Source organism: Falco rusticolus, chromosome 15 (genome assembly GCF_015220075.1).
Source record: "Falco rusticolus isolate bFalRus1 chromosome 15, bFalRus1.pri, whole genome shotgun sequence".
NCBI classification, from domain to species: domain Eukaryota; kingdom Metazoa; phylum Chordata; class Aves; order Falconiformes; family Falconidae; genus Falco; species Falco rusticolus.
The window spans coordinates 5,233,291-5,251,177 of record NC_051201.1 but is presented as its reverse complement, the minus strand read 5'-3'; the positions used below and the strand labels follow the sequence as shown (position 1 = coordinate 5,251,177).

The following is a 17,887-nucleotide window of genomic DNA, read 5'->3' as shown; positions in this document are numbered from 1 at the left end:
CACTGCACCCACAAGGAAGCAGATCCTCCACTGCAAAGTGCTGGAATAATAATTTAATTTAAAAAAGTTTCGGAGCCATTTGCAACTGTCTACTGTAATTATTTGACATCTAAAACAAGTTCATTCTGGTCTTAACCAGGGAAAAACACAAACATCTATGAACTGAGAAGAAACAAAGTTTAATTTGCTCATGGATCAGTGAAGTCCAAAAATGTGCGTTCATTTTGGGTGGACTCTGCCCTTTTGTGGCATTTAAGATTCAGGAGTGAGGGCCAGCAGAGCTCAAAAGAAGACAAGCCCTCACGGTTTGTATCCACCCCTGGCTTTACTGACTGCTACCCCAGTAATAAACAACCCAGAAGCTGAAGACACCAATAAATAAATAAGGCTATCTTAAAAGGTAAGCTTATTTTCTTAAAAAAAACTCCAAACAAAGAAAAAAACCCCCCGGTTTCTTTATGGTCATGGACAATAACATAAGTACGATTGTCTTTAGGCAAAATATTATAAAAATGTGTGGATAGAGAGCTAAAGTATCGCCTGCTAAACATGTGCTCCTAAAGAAGGCAAAACAGTGATCATATAATTTCAATTCCTCAATCTTTCACTCTTCAGGAGGAAATTCACTTGACTATGAGAGATTCTTTTGTTTAGATACAATAGTAGATGTAAATTTAGAACTACAACCTCTTGTTGGAAGTTATCCTTTTAGATTGTTAACTTTATTTTAAAATATTGCAAATGCAAAGGAAGCAAAAGAGCAACCTAATAATCATGCTTTATAAATGACCCAATAAATGCTTTATGGGAATAAAATTACAATCCTTTAAAAACAACTTTAAACCCAAGAAGTTATAAACTGTGGTTTATGTATCTCAGAAAGTCCACGTATTAGGCTAAAAAGTGGAATTGCTGATAGTGTGTATAGCTCTGGTAAGGAATATTTTTGTACTAGCACCTTCATTTGCACATTTAGAAATAGTTCTTTACATTACTTCTGCTGTTGTTTTTCTCTGTATAAATCACAGTCACATTTGTGGGACTACCTTTTCAGTATCTAGCTTTTCATCTGATCTGCTCACAATTCGAAAGAACAGTAGCTTTCATCTCCTACAGTCAAGATCCAACGCTGATTAATCATATTATGGAGCTGCAGAGGGAAATTACAGATAATATAAACTCAAGAACCAGCTTTATGCTGGTGTCATCTTTTTAGCATTCACGATTTGAGTGGGGTATGATCAGATAGACTTAGATTCTGCAAACCAAAAGAAGAGTGTTGTAAGCCTTATGTTATACTTAACAAATATTATATTGAGAATATCCTCCAACAATATACTTAAATATCACTGGAAGCTAAATTCCTTTCTGTAGAAGGTAATGTGGTTTTTGATAGGGCTCTCCATTCACTTTGGACAGCTGATTCTACGCCATGCACATCATGAATCTGTCGCTGAAAGTCATCTTGAGACATTCTGGTTTGCAGTAAACATTCAACAGCTCACCACTGAATTTATCTGAATAAAATAGTCTTCCCGAGTCACTAATATTAAGTGTCTAAGCCTCAGCTTACTGTAGGCACAAAAGATTTCCCAGTAGCTTTGTGGGTTGCCAAGAAGCTAAGTATTTGCAGTAACTCTAGACTGCTGAGCAGCTTAGAACTTTCTTTGCAAAGGTTCAAAAGATTTTGTGCCCAGCTCCACGCCCAAGCAGACAACCTCCAGCGCATTTTACAATTTTACAAACAGTACGTACCAGATACCTACAGAGCAGCCCGCTCGCACCGGCAGCTGGCAGACTGTGATGGGCCATTGCGAAGGGTAGGGGACTGTGTGTGACTTTCCACACTGTTAGAAGGCAGAAAATAAGTTGAGTAGCTCCTCACCCAGCAATCTGACTCATGAGGAGTCCTGCCAAGGCAGGCCAGGAGGTGGGCACTGCTGGAGGCAGGACAGACCAGGGATGCACTGCATGAGGCTTTGGTCACTGTCAGTCACCCCTCTGCTGGAAGGAATAAAGTGAGTTTTGAGAAAAGCCAGGACTAGGGAGATGTAACACAGCCCCTGCCCGTCTGCGGGGCACCCTGCGAGCCGCGGGGCACAGCGGGGAAGAGAGATGTGCTCTTTGTCTCCCGCGGCACTCACCTCCGCTCAGATCCATTATCCCAACACCAAAATGAGCTTGTGCAACACTCAGAGCAGACAAGAGACTCGGTGGTCTGCGACTCTTGCAAAGGTCAGAGGCTTTTTTCAGTTGTAATTATCTGGATAAAACTTGACACTTTACAAAATGTGCAGGGAGTATCATTTTCCCTTTTCCTAAGTGGCACGAGAGAGACATGTACCGAACGAGCAGTTCATTTACTGTCACGTAGATCAGTGGCAGACTCATGAAAAGGACATGTGAATCCTGGCTCAGATTATCCTCCCTCCAGCTAGCAGATGTCACTCCTTTCACTGAACAGTCGATTTAGACCGGTTTTCACGAACCCTCCTGAACGCTCCCTGGCGTCATACCATATTTCTTCTTAACCCTGCTGTTACAATGCAAATACAGCAAATCCCCAATTCGCAGCCACCACGTATCGAGCTGAAATTGCATCAGCTGTTTGCCGCAGGGATGACTCTTAAGACAAAAAACAAACCCTCACGTGCACTGCTGTTCTTTGCTCAGGGAACCATTTGATACGAATACCCGTTACCTTTAAAAACTGCTCTGATGAGGTTCCGTAGATTAAAGCATTTTTGCTGGCAGCAGCCTGAGCAGGTTTTCACAGCATCATAAATCATTGATGTAAAGAAACAAAACCAAAACACAATTCCTTCCATTACAGGTGACATGAACCTTGAAGAATATTTTGCGAGAACTGGCTATAAAGGTTCCCTTGAAAAACAAGATTTGGAAACCTTAACTGATATATTCCAGCACCACATCCGTGCTGTTCCCTTCGAAAACCTCAGCATTCATTGTGGGGAGAAAATTACTTTGGAGTTGGAGCATGTTTATAATAAAATTGTGCAGAGGAAGCGGGGTGGCTGGTGCATGGAAAACAACCAGCTGTTGGGCTGGGTCCTCAAACGCCTGGGGTATGACGCCAGCTTTCTGGGAGCATATGTGTTCAATCCACATCAAAACGCGTATGCCACCATCATGACCCATCTCCTTGTAAAGGTAGCGATCGACGGCAGAGACTATATAGTTGATGGAGGCTTTGGTGTATCTTATCAGATGTGGCAGCCCATGGAGCTCGTGTCAGGGAAAGACCAACCCCAGGCTCCCGGCATCTTTCGCTTCACGGAAAAAAACGCCATCTGGTACCTTGAGAAAGTGAGACGGAAACAATGTATCCCCAACCAAAGTTTCTCTAATTCTGATCTTCTAGAGAAAAAAGAGTGTCGTAAAGTTTACATGTTCAGCCTTGAGCCACGGACAGTGGAAGATTTCCATTTCCAGTGCACGTACCTTCAGACCTCTCCTGATTCCCTCTTCACAAAGAAGTCCATCTGCACCCTCCAGACCACTGATGGCTTTCGAGCGCTAATTGGGTGGACGCTCACTGAGACCATATACAACTACAAGGAAAATATGGATTTGGTGGAATTCGTAAATCTTGAAGATGAAGAGATAGAAAAAACCCTCAAAGAGAAATTCAACATAACCCTAGACAGAAAACTTGTCCCAATTAATGTTAAAGGATTTTACACAATCTAGATGGCCAGGAAAACGTACAATAATGCTACACAGGTGCAGTAACTTCCACTGTCTGTGCAACTATTGCAAGATTATGTGCAGGCGATTGAAGAAAAAATGTATTAATATGAGATTAAAGTGAATGGCACTCTGGGAAAAACCAGGAATTTAAGACTCTTCAGTCAGGTAGACAGAATTATTTGCTGCGACATGACTGCAGTTCAATTTTTCGCACAAACTTGGGTAAGAAATGTGTCTGGGGAATTTTGGAGTGCATATAGCACATAAATAGGAGTATGGATTATTAATTGTGATATGCCGCCAACACATTCACTATGGTTATTATACGGAGAAAAGTAATCTGTGAGCATTTAGACAATGAAGTACGTATTTAAAACTTCATCGTTCACAAGATCAAACCACTTGCAGATCATCTCATTTCTCTACCTCTAATATAAGTAAAACAAAGTCATCTTTGAAAGAACCATTAAGAGGAATGATTCTTTCACCATCATCCTTAGACAAAACATAGTACAAAATGAAAATTATCATCATGTATATCCCTTTTGCCATTACTGCAGTAAATTGCCCAAAGTAATTTTTGGTATGTACATATTTTTCCGGTGATGAAAACTGTATATATTGCACCATTATTGTGGCTGATAGGCTGTAAGGAGATACCTACAAGCTTTGCTTCTGATAATTAATCATCATATAAAGCGTGAATGGTGATTAAACATCACAACTGGCTTAAGATTTATTTCTGTCCCAAAAGGGGTGGAAATTTTGTATTTTACCATTGCAAATTATTTTTATAACAAAGGTAGAACAACGACGCTAAGCCCACTATATCTTTAATTCTTCCCTTTTTGTGCACAGCAATATGGGACTCTATATGGCTGTCCTGAATGAGTACTGCTTAGCACAAGAGCTTTCATGTCACAAGCAAATTCATTCATCTGTATCAAAGTGAAAACAATCAAGGAGCTGACAAAATCTTTCTTTAGAATTTCTTCAGAATTATTTCACAATCACATTTCCCCATTTTTTAAAAATTGTTTTCCGCCTACCATGCCTCTCTGCAAAAAGCCCAACAAGGAAGCCACCGATAAAGGGGAAACATTCTCCAAAGCATCAAAAAAATAGCAGAAACACTGAAAAACACTTCCTCCCCAATCTACGATAACCCTAAGTATTGGTCCAATGTTGATTCCTCCCTCTGATAGTGTATCTTTTTGCTCAAAGACATGACCTGATCATAAATCTCACAAATACTTTAAGTGTATGCCTGAAAATAAATAAACCAAAATAAAAACATAAATAGTTGCTTTAAGTACAGCTCCTCCAACTGCACGACTCCTGCACACACCATTTGCTAAGTAAATGAGGTCTGACCAATCACACTAACGATCTGCTGGTCAGCCCTTCCCACCACAAACTTCTTGAAGCAAACAGAACAACACCGAACAAATCTGACAGTTGTGTCAGAGGTGGTCAGATCCTACAGGTTCCTGGATAAAGAGCTTGTAGGCTGAGGAAGAAAATGATTGCCAGAGAGGAGACTCAGTAGCCGTTGCCTCTGCTGGGCTCAGCAGCCAACAGCTCCGGGCTGCCCGCGGTGCATGCCAGCTCTTCCCTGCCCATCAGTCGTGGCAGCAACTGGTGGCCTGGGTGCGCATGGACTTGCATGGGGACAAGGATCTGAGGGCCAAGCAAGAGGGGACAGGGGACACTGAAAGATTTTACAGAGGCGGGAACATTTTTCTATAAGTAACAGAACTAAGGACTTCGCTCTGTAATTTGTGTTATTATTCTCTCACCATACTGAGGTCCCATTAAGGGGTTTTACCCCTTTCAAAATGATTGATCAAAATGTGGTGTTCCCTGACACCCCAAGGAACATTGCGAGCTTCAACACACTCACCACCTCTATTCCAGTTGATGGGAATTCCCATCTGCACTCACCCAGGTCTCCAAAACGTATTTCTCTCGCAATGAACTCGCCGTTTTCTGGTGCCACTGCCTCTTGCCTCGAGGACAGTCATTAACAGACCGCTTATTTTGTCTCCCAGCTTCTTCAGAGATGTTCCTGCTCTTGGTCCCTGGTAATTGCTCAGGTTATGGTATGCAAGGGTTTCTGGGGCAGAGGTCTATAGGCTCATTATCAGCATTTTTACCTGTGCCTGCAATGATGGGACTCAACGCAGATACCCCCTTCCACAGTTCAGTTCTTACTAGAGACCTACAGGGCTGTCGATGACGGAAGCTTCAACCCTCTCCCCAGTTCCATCTGTTGATAGCCATTCTCTGAGCAGGATTCTTCCCTCTTAACGAGACAATTATAACCAGGTCCTCACCGTGCAACATCAAATCACATGAAGTATCAACATGTACAGCCGAGGAACTGTTTCACAGTTTAACTAAAACTCCCCAAAAGCTGATGAAAGCAGGTTATTGAGGTGTGAATGCCAGACCCAAAATGCCTCAAGGGTCTGAGATGAGAATAGTGTAAAAGCAAACAAAACCAAACAAACCCAGAGGCCCCATGCTGAGGTTCCATTAGCGAGGCATTATTGTAGAAGGCAGATGCTCTCCCAGCCTAAAAAGAAAAGAAACAATCAAGTCCTTAAAGCATCAGCTCTCAGAGAAACTTGCTTTCACATGCAGAAGGGAAACATGGGATGTTTGACATCCTTCACCACCACTACACTTTATTAACACTCTGAGAACGGTTTAATGAGAGCCTTAGCGATTGTGCAGTTTTAGTTGCTGACTGCTGTTGAAATGAAGCAGAACAAACACTTAGAACCCCCCACCCAGGAGTTGTCTAATTCCAAATACAATTTAGAAGTATGGCCTTCCAATTAACAGAAAGATGAGACAATTTTTATTTTTTTTTTAAGTCTGAATGCTGGATCAAGTCCCAGAACCCCAGGCCAGCTGCCCATTACACACACACACACGCAATGCCCAATGGCAACGACAGCCATCCGCGATTGTGGAATTAAATAATGGAGTGTCTTATTGGAAAAGACAACATATGACAGAAGGAACACAGTTCAAACTCCACGGCACCACTGAACATCCCCCCCTCCAAGAGTCAAAGTTCAATCAGGTCATGCATTGCTAAAGAGAGGATACAGGATGGCTCACTTCAGTTGGACTCTGGTCCTGGACTTTTAAAGAGCCAATACTAAGCAAAATAAAAATAACAAAATGAGAAACATCAGCAAGGAAGATGAAGTTGTTCTACACTTCCATGTTTCCAACATCAGCAGTTATTACAGAAATAAAAAACTGTCAGTCCGTCAAAGGGAGGGACAAAACTTCACCTGACAAGAGACGTGCTTAAACTTCACCACGAGCTGTCAGCACACTTTGCTTTGTTCGCTTTAATAGGTACCTTAGTGTGACAGGCACAAACGCTCCAGGTGTCCCATAACTCTTTACCCATTACATTTTGCAGGTAGGTAGCCATTTTCTTCAACAAAACTGCCTACTACTTACTCAACTCACTTTTGTTCTCAAAGAAGAAATGCTTTCCTCTTAGAAACACGTGGGAAAGTTCTACAGCTTAGGAAGTTGCACATGAAAATGCATCTGCATTTGAGACTCTGTCAGAGCCAAGACAGCTTGAATTAATGTAGGTTCGCATTATGAATATTTCACCGCTACACTTACATCTCTGTCAAGAGTAGTTCAAGCACAGATTTTATACAGCAGAATGTTTCCACCCTGGCTAGGAAGCTAGAGCCAGACTTAAAATACATACATATATATGTATTTATCAGGTTAGAAATATAGATGGGTATTTCAGAAGATCCCATCATAAAATGCCTGCTTGTAACTCTGGGCACTTAAAATGCATTTAAAAAGTCACGTAGGGCTGATTTTTAGTTTTGTCTTGCTCATAATCATGCTCTATGGATGGTGCTTTCAAAGGTGCATTTTACAAACTCCCCATGAATAAGAGATTCTGCTAAAAATTAGTAATTGCTCTTACTGTAGCATTTCAATAGCTCACCTAGAAACCAGCTAAATGTGAACAACAGAGCGTCCAGATCTGAAAACAACAAACCAAAATCTATCATTTCTCCACGGCTGGTATTGAGCATGTTTAGGAAACAGGAGAACCACCCTTCCCCACTCCCGAAGTCATGGATTTTCTAGGAAGCTGTTTATAGAGTTCACTCATGCCCTTACGCATGCACCATGCCACTCACGCTTCCAGCCATTCCCCAGGAAATAACATTAAATTAAGGAACAATGTACGGCAGAATGCCCTTTACCTTACGCAAAATTACCTCCGCTGGACTGACACAAACTCTGCCCTACCAGAGAGCTCTCTGCATAAAGCCTTGGCAAACAAAGACTTCACAAGGAGTTCATCTGAGCCACTAACCACTACCAGAATTACCCCAAACCTCCTTTACATGACACCACTGGAACCTTTCCCCATGCACTGCCTCTCAGCATACAACTGCAGTGACGTGTCCTGGTTGCTGGCTGCTCACTAGAACACACTTTTCCCCCTCAACTATGTAGCATAGTTCTGCAGGAATTCTCTCTCCATTGAAGAAATGCGTTAAGGTAGAGGGAAATCACTTCCCTACTAATAGGCAAGAAAGAATAATGGCATATATTCTGAGTTTTTCTTGTGATGACCACCAATAAATCATTTCTTAGCTTGGGTCACATCTTACATAGGAAGAATAATGCCTTGCCATCATTAACTTCTTTTCAGCTAGCAATAATATATGATCAGGTTTTAAGTAATTGAACCAGTAGCATTTAATTAGCTCTGGAAAACTCTCTCAGATCATGAATCACAGACTTTCCACCTATATGGGGCCCCCTTACTAGGTTAAAAGTAAATTTCTCTTTCCGTGTGTGATCCATCTTGAATATCTAATGAGGTGCTCTTGATATATGGATTATAGTTCATACATCACATGCTAAATACAGCTGACACACAGTCCCTTTCTTTATATAATTTGAGTTTCATGTCTTGCTTCACTCAGTTGTTTAAAAAAAAAAAAAAAAAAAAAAGCCTCTTGTGTCCAGGACAGAATGGCCACTACTTCAATTTAACAAATTCCTCTTCCTCCAGAGAGTCAACATTAAGGCTGAGTAACTTCGCCATCTAGCAGGGGAAATGAAGTAATAGAAAGAAATATTTCTTGTTGAAAGGCAGGATGGAGAGAACTGTTATAATTTTAAGGAAGACCACATTAACATTTTTCAGCAGGCCCAGACCACTGACCAAAGAGCATGACAATTCCTGTTCTTTCCCAACATTAGTCCAGATGGCTTCACTGCATGCTAAACAGAAAAAATCAGCGCAGTCAACTAGTATTTGGGGACATCTGTGGCCAGCACAAAACAGGATCGCTTCTTTTATCAGACAGTATTAAGCATAATTTTTACATTAAATTAGCTAAACCACCACCATTAACTACACAAAAAATCAGTTTTTATTCAGCTTTCAAATATATTTCTGAAGCTGTTATTACGCTTTTATGAGAAGACCTAGATAATTATAAGACTGGATTTTTTTTGCTGAAAAAGAGGCAAGATTAGCAAACTTCTTTTGGAAGACAGAAATTAAGACTCACAATCTGTTCAAGTGTCAAACTGCAAATGTTACCCAATATTTGGCTTGCTCTATTAAAAAAAATTACTATAAACCTCCCTATTTTTAAATAAGCTTTATAAAAAATAAAATTCAACAAAATGGATTTTATCTGTTCTTTTCTCATCTTATTTTTAGCACAGTAAAAAAAAAAAGGAGAGAGAGATACATGTTTCTGCTGACTTTTTCCAATTTGAAGACAGCAAAGGTTTTTATTTTCATAATAAAAAAAAGCAGTGAAAGCTGAACTGCCTTACTAGATTGGACAAAGCTCGTCTTTACTCCAATTACTTCTTTCAGATGTTATCATAAATCGTAAATAATGTTGCTCTCGATTGCCTGTGACACTCCATCTAGTTATGCACAACATTTAAAAAGACTGATGGGATTAGTACCCCACACATTAAAAGCTGCTGAGAGAGGAAAGGATGTATGACATCCATTATATACACACATCCACTTCGAAAAATGTGTGTCACGTGGATGGTAGAAATTTCAATGAGAACAGACTCAGATTTACAAATCTATCCTTTACATTAAATAGCAAAAACTCTGAACAATCTCCAGTTCGTGGTACCATATTTGGTAGATAACATTCCTATTAGCTCCAGTCGTACAGTTGACATTAATCCTGAGGTTTTAAGAACTTTTTTTTAGCTTTCTTGCTAGGTCTTGTGTTACTATTCCCATCTTCATCTTCATCCTGGAGCACACACTGGTCTCTTTTTCTCAAGAATTTCTTCCCTATTGTTCCCACTAATGTTTCGTATCTGTAAAGGTAATAAAAAATGTACAGTTTTTACTAAAATCAGAGAAAATGTCAATGAGGCAAACAATAAATCTAGTCAATAATTTAAGTGGTGTAAAAAAGCTGGTCATCAGAAACTTAAGCAGCACAAGTACTTATGATCACTTATTACATTATTATTCATTCTCATAGTTTGGGTTTGTTTGCAATCTGGAACAAGGAGGGAATTAGCATGGAACACCTGGATGTCAAAGGGCAGAAAACCCCCACAAGGTATTTTACCCCCTAAAAGTGATGGAGATTCCAGTGAATACACACCTGAAATTGTGGGAAATCTGCTCTGCAAAGTACCATATCTGTTGCGGGGGCACAGTTTTGTTTGTTTGCTTTTTGGGTTTATTTTCCCACACATAATGTAGTATCATATTTTATTCCTAGCTAATACTGATTATGTCATAAAATATAACTTACCTTCTGGCCATTTCTTCATCTGACACATCAGCCTCCATTTTATCATCCACTTCAATTTCTTCTTTCTTGCCCCTAGAGTTCATTTGGATCATTAACTTCTGAAAACAAAGTAAGAAACAGCTTAAACATGTAACCCTGATGCAATGGTAACTATGCTGAAATTCACTGGTAAGAGAAACTCATAAAAGGTAAGAATCAAATCTAATCATTATTTGCCTTTCCCGGTCAGGCTAGAGCATACTGCTACAAAATCCCATGAAGAAAAGGCAGCATGACTGTCTGTTCCGAAGCTGAGCTTAGAGTTTGCCTTTGGGAAAAGTGGCAACACAGAGACAGGGTTTTCAGTGTACTGTACTATTCAAACACCCTCAAGGGCATGCCAGACAACTTAAGGAGACCGGAGAATTAGGTCATAATTATTTTTTCACTGTGATGTTAGCACATAGTCCTTGAAATGGTTTTATTAAGAAGGAAAAATATCTGCAAGGATTTACAGTAAAAACCATGAGGCAATAATATGCCAAGTCACAGTGAGACCAAGCTCCAAATAACTAAAAGAATCCCCTAGTAAACCACCTTGTGTAGCCTTCTGTATACCTCTTAGCCTTTACACCTTCATCCTCTTGCTTCAGTTCTGTGGTAACATTTTTATTACCATCTCAGTGTACTTGTACCAGCATAAATCATGCCAGAAAAAAATTAAAGACTCCCTTGCCCAGAATTTTTACTTTGGAACTTTAAGCCCTTACTTACACAAGTAAGTGTTGAGTAAATAGTGCTGACTATTTGAAGACTGGACTCTAAATTAAATGGCAGCAGGAAAAGGGAGCTATTGTTTTGGCAAGCAGCATGTGGGACAGTTTCCTCACTTCAGGGAGGAAAAATCTGCAGGAGTCATGCAATTACTGACCATCAACACAAGGAGACAAAAAGCTTCTATTACCAGATGCTACACTGATCAACAATTTGGTTTGAGTCACGGACTTCCTGTACACAGGAGGATTTATGGAAGGTGCTGCAAAGGCCAAACAGCGTGCAGGGTGAACACTCAAATCCCCATTCCCAAGGGCTTCAATCCTAATGCAAGATCCCCTCTAAACAGAACATGTAAATAGTACCTCAATTTCTGGATTGAACCCTTTGAAGGACATTCTGCCATAAAGTAGATCCTCACACGGCATAAAGCTCCTCTCTTCTATTATAAAGCTCCTGCATGAAACCCCAAACGCAGCATTCTGTCAAAGAGTGCACTTTAAAATAATCAAATTAAACAAATGCAAAAAGCATTTGCTGTCTTCCCCCCACACAAATAAACAAAGCCACAGTGTATTTTAAAGCATCAACTACTTTCTGAAGCACAATTGGTCTGATAAATCTTTCAATACAAGGAGCTTGGAGTGCAAAGGAATACTTTTTGCCAGCAAAGCTGTGCCAGTTCCACAAGCAAAATTAACTCTCCTGACAAAAAGCACTCTTTGCTGGTATGATTCCACCCACATTAATGCTTTTGCCAGAATAAAAATACCACATAAATATCACTCTCCAGGTGGCATTACTATACCAGCAAAAGCTTCTAATTAATTTTTCATTGTGATGTTAGACCTGGCATTAGTTGAGTCTGTCAGGATATAAAACACTGTGTAATACTCTGTTCAGCAGAGAAAGATTTCCCCTTTCTCCCTCTTTTAATGAGCATGGAGTGAGAAAAGAAACATGACCCTGAGGCGTTCATAATACACGCGCTAGATAAAAGTACTTCCGTGAATTGTTCCATCCTTCTTTTCCTCACACACATATGCACCTCTTCCCTTATCCTCTTCATCTCCCATGTAAAATAATCTCCTGCTATCACAGGACGAGGCTGAAGAGATCAAGCTCATCCTCCTATCTCAAGGTAGGATCAGTCAAACATGTACCAGGAACAGCAGAGGTCCATCTAACCTGTCCTCAAAAGACTGCCAATGATGTAGAATCCAGTGCCTCCTTAGGCAATCTACTCCAGTGCTTCAATAGCCTTACTGTTAGAAAAATTCTCCCAATGTCCAGCCTGAACATTCCTTGCTGCAGCTGAAGCTCAAAAACCTTTTTGCCAGATCTACCAACAGTAATGGAAAATAATTTATCAATGACCTTATTCAGCTACAGTTAATTCCCTGGATCCCAGCTTTTTGAAAGTTATGTATCCTCTCCCTCGGTGGAATTTTTGTTCTCTTTTGAAAGGAGAAAAATCAAGCAAGTTCAAAAGTCATTCTCTTGCTATTTAAAGCATCTTTCTAAATAGCAGAAAGGGACATTTTCCTCCTTATAAGCTAAACTTTCCTTTATTTTTGCCATTATCTATCCTATTTCAAAAGCAGGATTTGAAGTGAGCTGGATTCAAGACAGAACTGTCCTGAATGGATCTGACCACATGACTGGAGCTGAATTTACTAACACAAGGTTTCAAACTTCTTTTTTCATATGAAGGAAAAAAGCAGCAATGATTGAATTGGTCCCTGCCTGAAAGAAACTAATTACATGCATCTAGAATAATGTGTGAGTGAAAGAGAACAACACACACAGGAAATGGAAGTGGGTCAAACTGCACTAGGCAACCTTCAGAACATCCCTGAAAATAAGTAATAAAAAAAGCTGTAGTGCCAGTTTGTCACCAATTTTGCTTCAGCTAACTGGTTATTAATAATATTTTTTATAGGAAAAAATAGGTATATTCTACTCCCACCCCACAACAATCCGATGATAAGTAGCACAGAAGGGTACAAGCTTACTCTTTCTCCTTTAGATCTGGTAGATCAAGATACCAGTGTTCTTCACTAATTATCTTCTTTTCTTCCTCTTCTAGTTGCTTTTTAGTTTGTGAATCCAAACCCCTTTGCATAAACTATAAAGAAAGACATAAACACAGAGCTTCAGTTATTTGTGTCATGAGCATGCTCTGAAAAGTGCAAAAATTACATGACAACAATTATCCATTACATAATATTTAGCAAATATTAAGCAGTAAATGCTTTTTGTGATTTGGTCTAAGTTCGGGCAAACAGGCAATGGAACAATTAACAACTGCTGATCGCCTCAATCTACTGGAAGTCAACAGTCAGCCACAACTGTACTTGCATACAAAGTAACAGACCATTCCTGGTTAGTTTTGAGGGATCCAAGTTGTTATTTTTCCAATGTTTCAACAAAGGCCATAGAGAACCTAAGGGTGTTAAAAATTACTGCTGTGTATCAGAAGCCTACACCACCCATACAAATGAACAGCACCGGAGCTCAGAGCTAGAGGTCGGTCATACCAGGTTGGCCATTTTTTGAAACATCTATACATTCAACCGTCCTCTTCTTTTCTCAGATTTATTTAACTGGTCTGGGTTTGTAGCTCTGAAGGCTGAAACCTGCCTCTGGAAGTAGAAAGAAGTAACTGAGGATATGAAAAGAAGTCTTCTGTATCCAGCTGTGATAAAGGAAGATGTGACCAGCTCTTCTTACTGTTGACCCATCAAAGTACCACTCAAGCATTATGTGTAAGTACCTGTTAACTCACTGCAGGAACACCCTACCAGATGAGCTGAGACCAATAATTTAGTTTAGGGGAAGACTGGTATTTTTGCCTAATACAAGGACATTCCTGTGAATTGCTTCCTCAGTGATAACCTTTGGCAGGGGATGGAAACAGGCAGACAGGAACAGTAACCTCTCTCATAGCTGGGAGTAAAAAGAGGACATCTGTCACAGCCTATGAAAAATTGCTGAGAGTGCAAAACTACAGACCTGAGATACGTGAAACATCCCTTTTATTTCCATTTGTTTCAAGTCAGGTCCCTGAACTGAGTGACAATTTAATTATCAACAATATTAACAAAACATACTGGAAAAAACAGAACTCTTCAAAATTTTATGGTAATCATCCTTATATCCTCACATCCCTGGGAGCTGGGACCTCCCTTAGGGTCTACAGAAAGCATTTGCATAACGGTATCTGTCAAAGGTGTACATTTATACCAATGTAATTCCCAGCTAGAGGCAAGTCTACCAGTAGAGTTTATACACACTCCTGTACAAAAATTACTTTGTGGCTATCAAAACATACCTGTATGTGCAACACTGCAGAGGAATTTTATATCAACTAATTCTACCCCTCTCATTTAGAGCAGCATCGTTTTTGTGTTTAGATAAACCTGCAAGCTGACAGGTAATGTGCCAGGGGGGAACACTAAGCTTAGACATAGTTTAGGTCCCAGCTAAGATGGGCTGGGTTGGGGATAAAGCCCAAGAAGGCATGAAAAAACACTTCCCTCCTACAAAAAACATGCATTACTGAGTTTATTTTCAATATTTAGGCAATACAGATGTGTAATATATGTATTACATCCACTCCACACACCTTTTCAGTCTTTACAAAATGCCCAAGCAAACAAAACCAAACTCTGAAGTAAAACCAATATAAGGCTAGTGTCTCATTTTCCATTTATATTTCTATTTGCATCCATTGTACAAGATCTTTAATGAAAGAAAAATTGACTTTTGTTTTCTGAGTCAATCCAAAATATGTCAAAGCTTTGCAATTAAAATTACAGTATCTTCTTGAGGAAAATAAGTGAGTCTATCATGTGGAAAACCGTATTTCTGACTGGCTAACCAATTTCCTTGAACAATCTCAACAGGAGAAATTCTGCTATAAGCATGCAATTAAATAACCATTTCACATTACATTTTAAAGATGATGTTCCTGAAGATTGCTACAGGAATAACTAGATGAAAAACATATGATCACATTTATCTAAAATGTAAGTAAACACACATGAATGAATTAAAAAAATACCTGTTGTGGTAGACAGAGAGCATGTAAGTCAATAACCGAGTAGTTATTTGGATTAGTTTCCCCAGGCAACGGGACCTGGATCAAATGGTGCAAGACCCATCTTGCACCAGCCATCTTTTGACACCAAATGGTGAACACATGCGGCCCAGTACTTAGCACAAATGGTCTTCAAAACAACGCTACCACTGACCATGTCACCTTTGGGTGCCACTTTACCTGCCTGATGAGTTGTAATAATACATCTTATCAGTGCCTCTGGAGGCAGCTGCTAAAGGATTAATTAAAACATTTGTAAACAAGAACATCTGAAGAAGCAAAGTGCTAAATACAAGATCTGTGCATGACCTTTTCAAAATTTACTCATCTCGTTAAAGCTGGTTACTACTGCCCAGACCGTAAACCTGCAAATGTCACAGTAGCCCATTCACAGGCTGGCTCTCCACAGCCTTCCAAGGAAGAAAATCTAAAAACTGTTTTTTTGAAATCTCCAGGGGGTTGATAAAATGGCAAGCAACAAGAGAAGAAATGCCACCTTAAAAGAGTGTATTATATAAAAATAAGAAAAAATAATGACACTGCAATCCAACTCACAGGAGTCTTACTCTGCCATACACTGCTGGCTAACTAAGCCAAACATCTACTCCCTTTTGAGAGCGAGACAAGATGTGTTCTATTCCCTCTGTGCACAAGTTGCAGTCTTTCCTTAGCAGCATCTGCTAACTGGAGTAAATATTCCAGCATCTTACTGTGGCAGAGTACACCTCACGTGAGAGACTGAACTGAAGTCAGCTAAGCTCCTTTCAGCCAGTGTCTGAAACACAGTCCCACATGCATAGGTGGGGGAAAAACCAGCTAAATAAACCACCACAAGCCACTAAGGCCCATCATACTCAGTTATAAAAACTTAATGGATATTAAAATTGAAAAAAAAAAAAGAAAAAAGAATACCAATTCAACTTTTACTGGTTGTTTTCCAGCAATAAAGAACCATCAATCACAGGAGAATGTGCTCCACTGAATTAGGGAAGCAGAATCCATTAGCCGGTGAGTGGAAACTAATTTCACATTGGTCTTGACAAGAGATTCACAATTCCAAGGGTAACCAGCACCTCAGGATGTGCCTGGCATTGATGAGGCGAGAGGGCAGGTAACGCAGCTGCTCAGGTCGGGTACGTTAACCATCCATGTAAACAAACAAAAAATCGGATACAATAACATAAACTTAGAACTTTATTTTATTCCCCTCAAGCTTAAAAGCCCTGCCAAGTAAGGCAAGCAACATTAATATTTTAATTTCAACCTGTGTGCGGTGGGGGAAGAACTCCTTATCACTTTTATTCACCATAAGCTGAGAAGCCAGGTGGGATGGAAAGACTCCCGAAGGATGCCCTGCAGCGGGCACTAAGGCTCAGGCCAGGCTTCTGCCGCAGTCATGAGGGAATCGGGAATTCCTGGCTCAGACGCCCGGCCCCAGAGCCCTGCCTGCCCCTGCCCAGGCCGGCGCTGGGGTTGCCACCCCGCCGTAGGGAGGCAGCAGCCCGGCAGGCCGCAGGCCTGGAGGATAAGGAGAAATAATACATTTGTAAAACGTTTAAAACGTGTAAAACGTTACGGGAGGCGAGAGGCTACCATGCTCGCCTGTCAGGCCAGGCCAGACGCTGCGTGCCCAGGTGTAGGCACGGAAAATACCCAAAACGATGCCAGCGGCGCCCGACATGGCCCGTCCCGGCCCGCAGCGCGGCTCGGCCCCTCCCGCTCGGCGGCCCTGCGCAGCGCGGCGGGCAGCACCCCCGCCACCGGGCTGCCCGCCCCGCCTGCCCCGCTGCCGGCGCCCCGACACCCCCCCCCCCCTCACCTTCATGCGCAGCAGGTTCTTGGACAGCTTCGTCTTCACCTCCGCGGCCATGGCGGCCGGCGGCGCCCGCAGGCCGCAACAGATCCCCGCGCTCGCGTAGCGCCGAGGCCGCGCACGCCGGGGGAGGAGCGGGAGGAGGTGGCGGCGCGGCTCCACCCTCCGCGTCCGGGGCGCGGCTGCAGGGACAGGCCCCAGCCCACAGCGCGGGGTCGTGGCGGTGCGGCCGGGTGCCAGGGGGGTGCACGGTCGTTGCAGAAACAACGTTAAAAAAAGCAACTTTCCTATACAGAGCCGGCTGTGTGGGGTGAGGGAGATCGAGTGTGTGAGCAGGAGATAAATCTGACTCGGTGTGAAATGGTGAATTAGTAAGGGAACCTGAGATTTCTTATCACCAGTCCTGTGTTCTGTACTGCTGCCAGCTTACGGTTTCATCTATAATTTCCTGATATTTCAAAGAGAGAAGGAAAGAGAGTATAAAATCCATCTCATAATGGCATTTGGAGGCCGCTTGATTTATTCAACTTTCATTTTTTAAAATCGGCACCGACTGGCAAAAAATAAAAAAATTAATCACGAAATGGTTAAATGTGATTAAAACTGGAAAGCACATAAATTCAAAGATACTACAAAAAGCTTCAAAGCTTTCTTAGTCCTGCATCGTGATCTTTGAAT

General features: G+C 41.2%; 2 protein-coding genes across 3 annotated transcripts; one reads left to right on the top strand and one right to left on the bottom strand.

Moving 5' to 3' along the window:
• The first annotated feature begins 313 nt into the window (after positions 1 to 313).
• LOC119157612 (arylamine N-acetyltransferase, pineal gland isozyme NAT-10) lies at positions 314 to 5,023 on the top strand. The gene is made up of 2 exons (XM_037408633.1): positions 314 to 400; positions 2,834 to 5,023. Exon 2 carries the CDS (start codon positions 2,839 to 2,841, stop codon positions 3,709 to 3,711), a length of 873 nt encoding a protein of 290 aa, XP_037264530.1. The 5' UTR covers positions 314 to 400; positions 2,834 to 2,838; the 3' UTR covers positions 3,712 to 5,023.
• A 4,774-nt stretch (positions 5,024 to 9,797) lies between these two features.
• On the bottom strand, positions 9,798 to 17,354 carry MPHOSPH6 (M-phase phosphoprotein 6). 2 transcript variants are annotated; one of them, XM_037408636.1, is made up of 6 exons: positions 17,216 to 17,331; positions 16,309 to 16,516; positions 13,310 to 13,422; positions 11,660 to 11,750; positions 10,542 to 10,639; positions 9,798 to 10,092 (listed from the first exon to the last, which is right to left on the bottom strand). In XM_037408636.1, exons 3-6 carry the CDS (start codon positions 13,417 to 13,419, stop codon positions 9,948 to 9,950), a joined length of 444 nt encoding a protein of 147 aa, XP_037264533.1. In that variant the 5' UTR covers positions 13,420 to 13,422; positions 16,309 to 16,516; positions 17,216 to 17,331; the 3' UTR covers positions 9,798 to 9,947. The 2 variants fall into 2 exon arrangements, with proteins under 2 accessions (XP_037264533.1, XP_037264532.1); XM_037408635.1 differs by lacking the exon at positions 16,309 to 16,516 and having other exon boundaries at positions 17,216 to 17,354.
• Between the last annotated feature and the right edge of the window lie 533 nt (positions 17,355 to 17,887).

What these genes read in the sequence shown, in the direction of transcription:
- LOC119157612 (XM_037408633.1), top strand. Translation starts at nt 2,839, where the DNA reads ATGAACCTTGAAGAATATTTTGCGAGAACTGGCTATAAAGGTTCCCTT.
- MPHOSPH6 (XM_037408635.1), bottom strand. Translation starts at nt 17,266, where the DNA reads ATGGCCGCGGAGGTGAAGACGAAGCTGTCCAAGAACCTGCTGCGCATG. An exon ending in CCAGATCTAAAGGAGAAAGA is followed by an intron (nt 11,751 to 13,309) that starts GTAAGCTTGTAC and finishes GGTTTCATGCAG; the next exon opens with GAGCTTTATAATAGAAGAGA. An exon ending in GATGAAGAAATGGCCAGAAG is followed by an intron (nt 10,093 to 10,541) that starts GTAAGTTATATT and finishes TTACCTTTACAG; the next exon opens with ATACGAAACATTAGTGGGAA.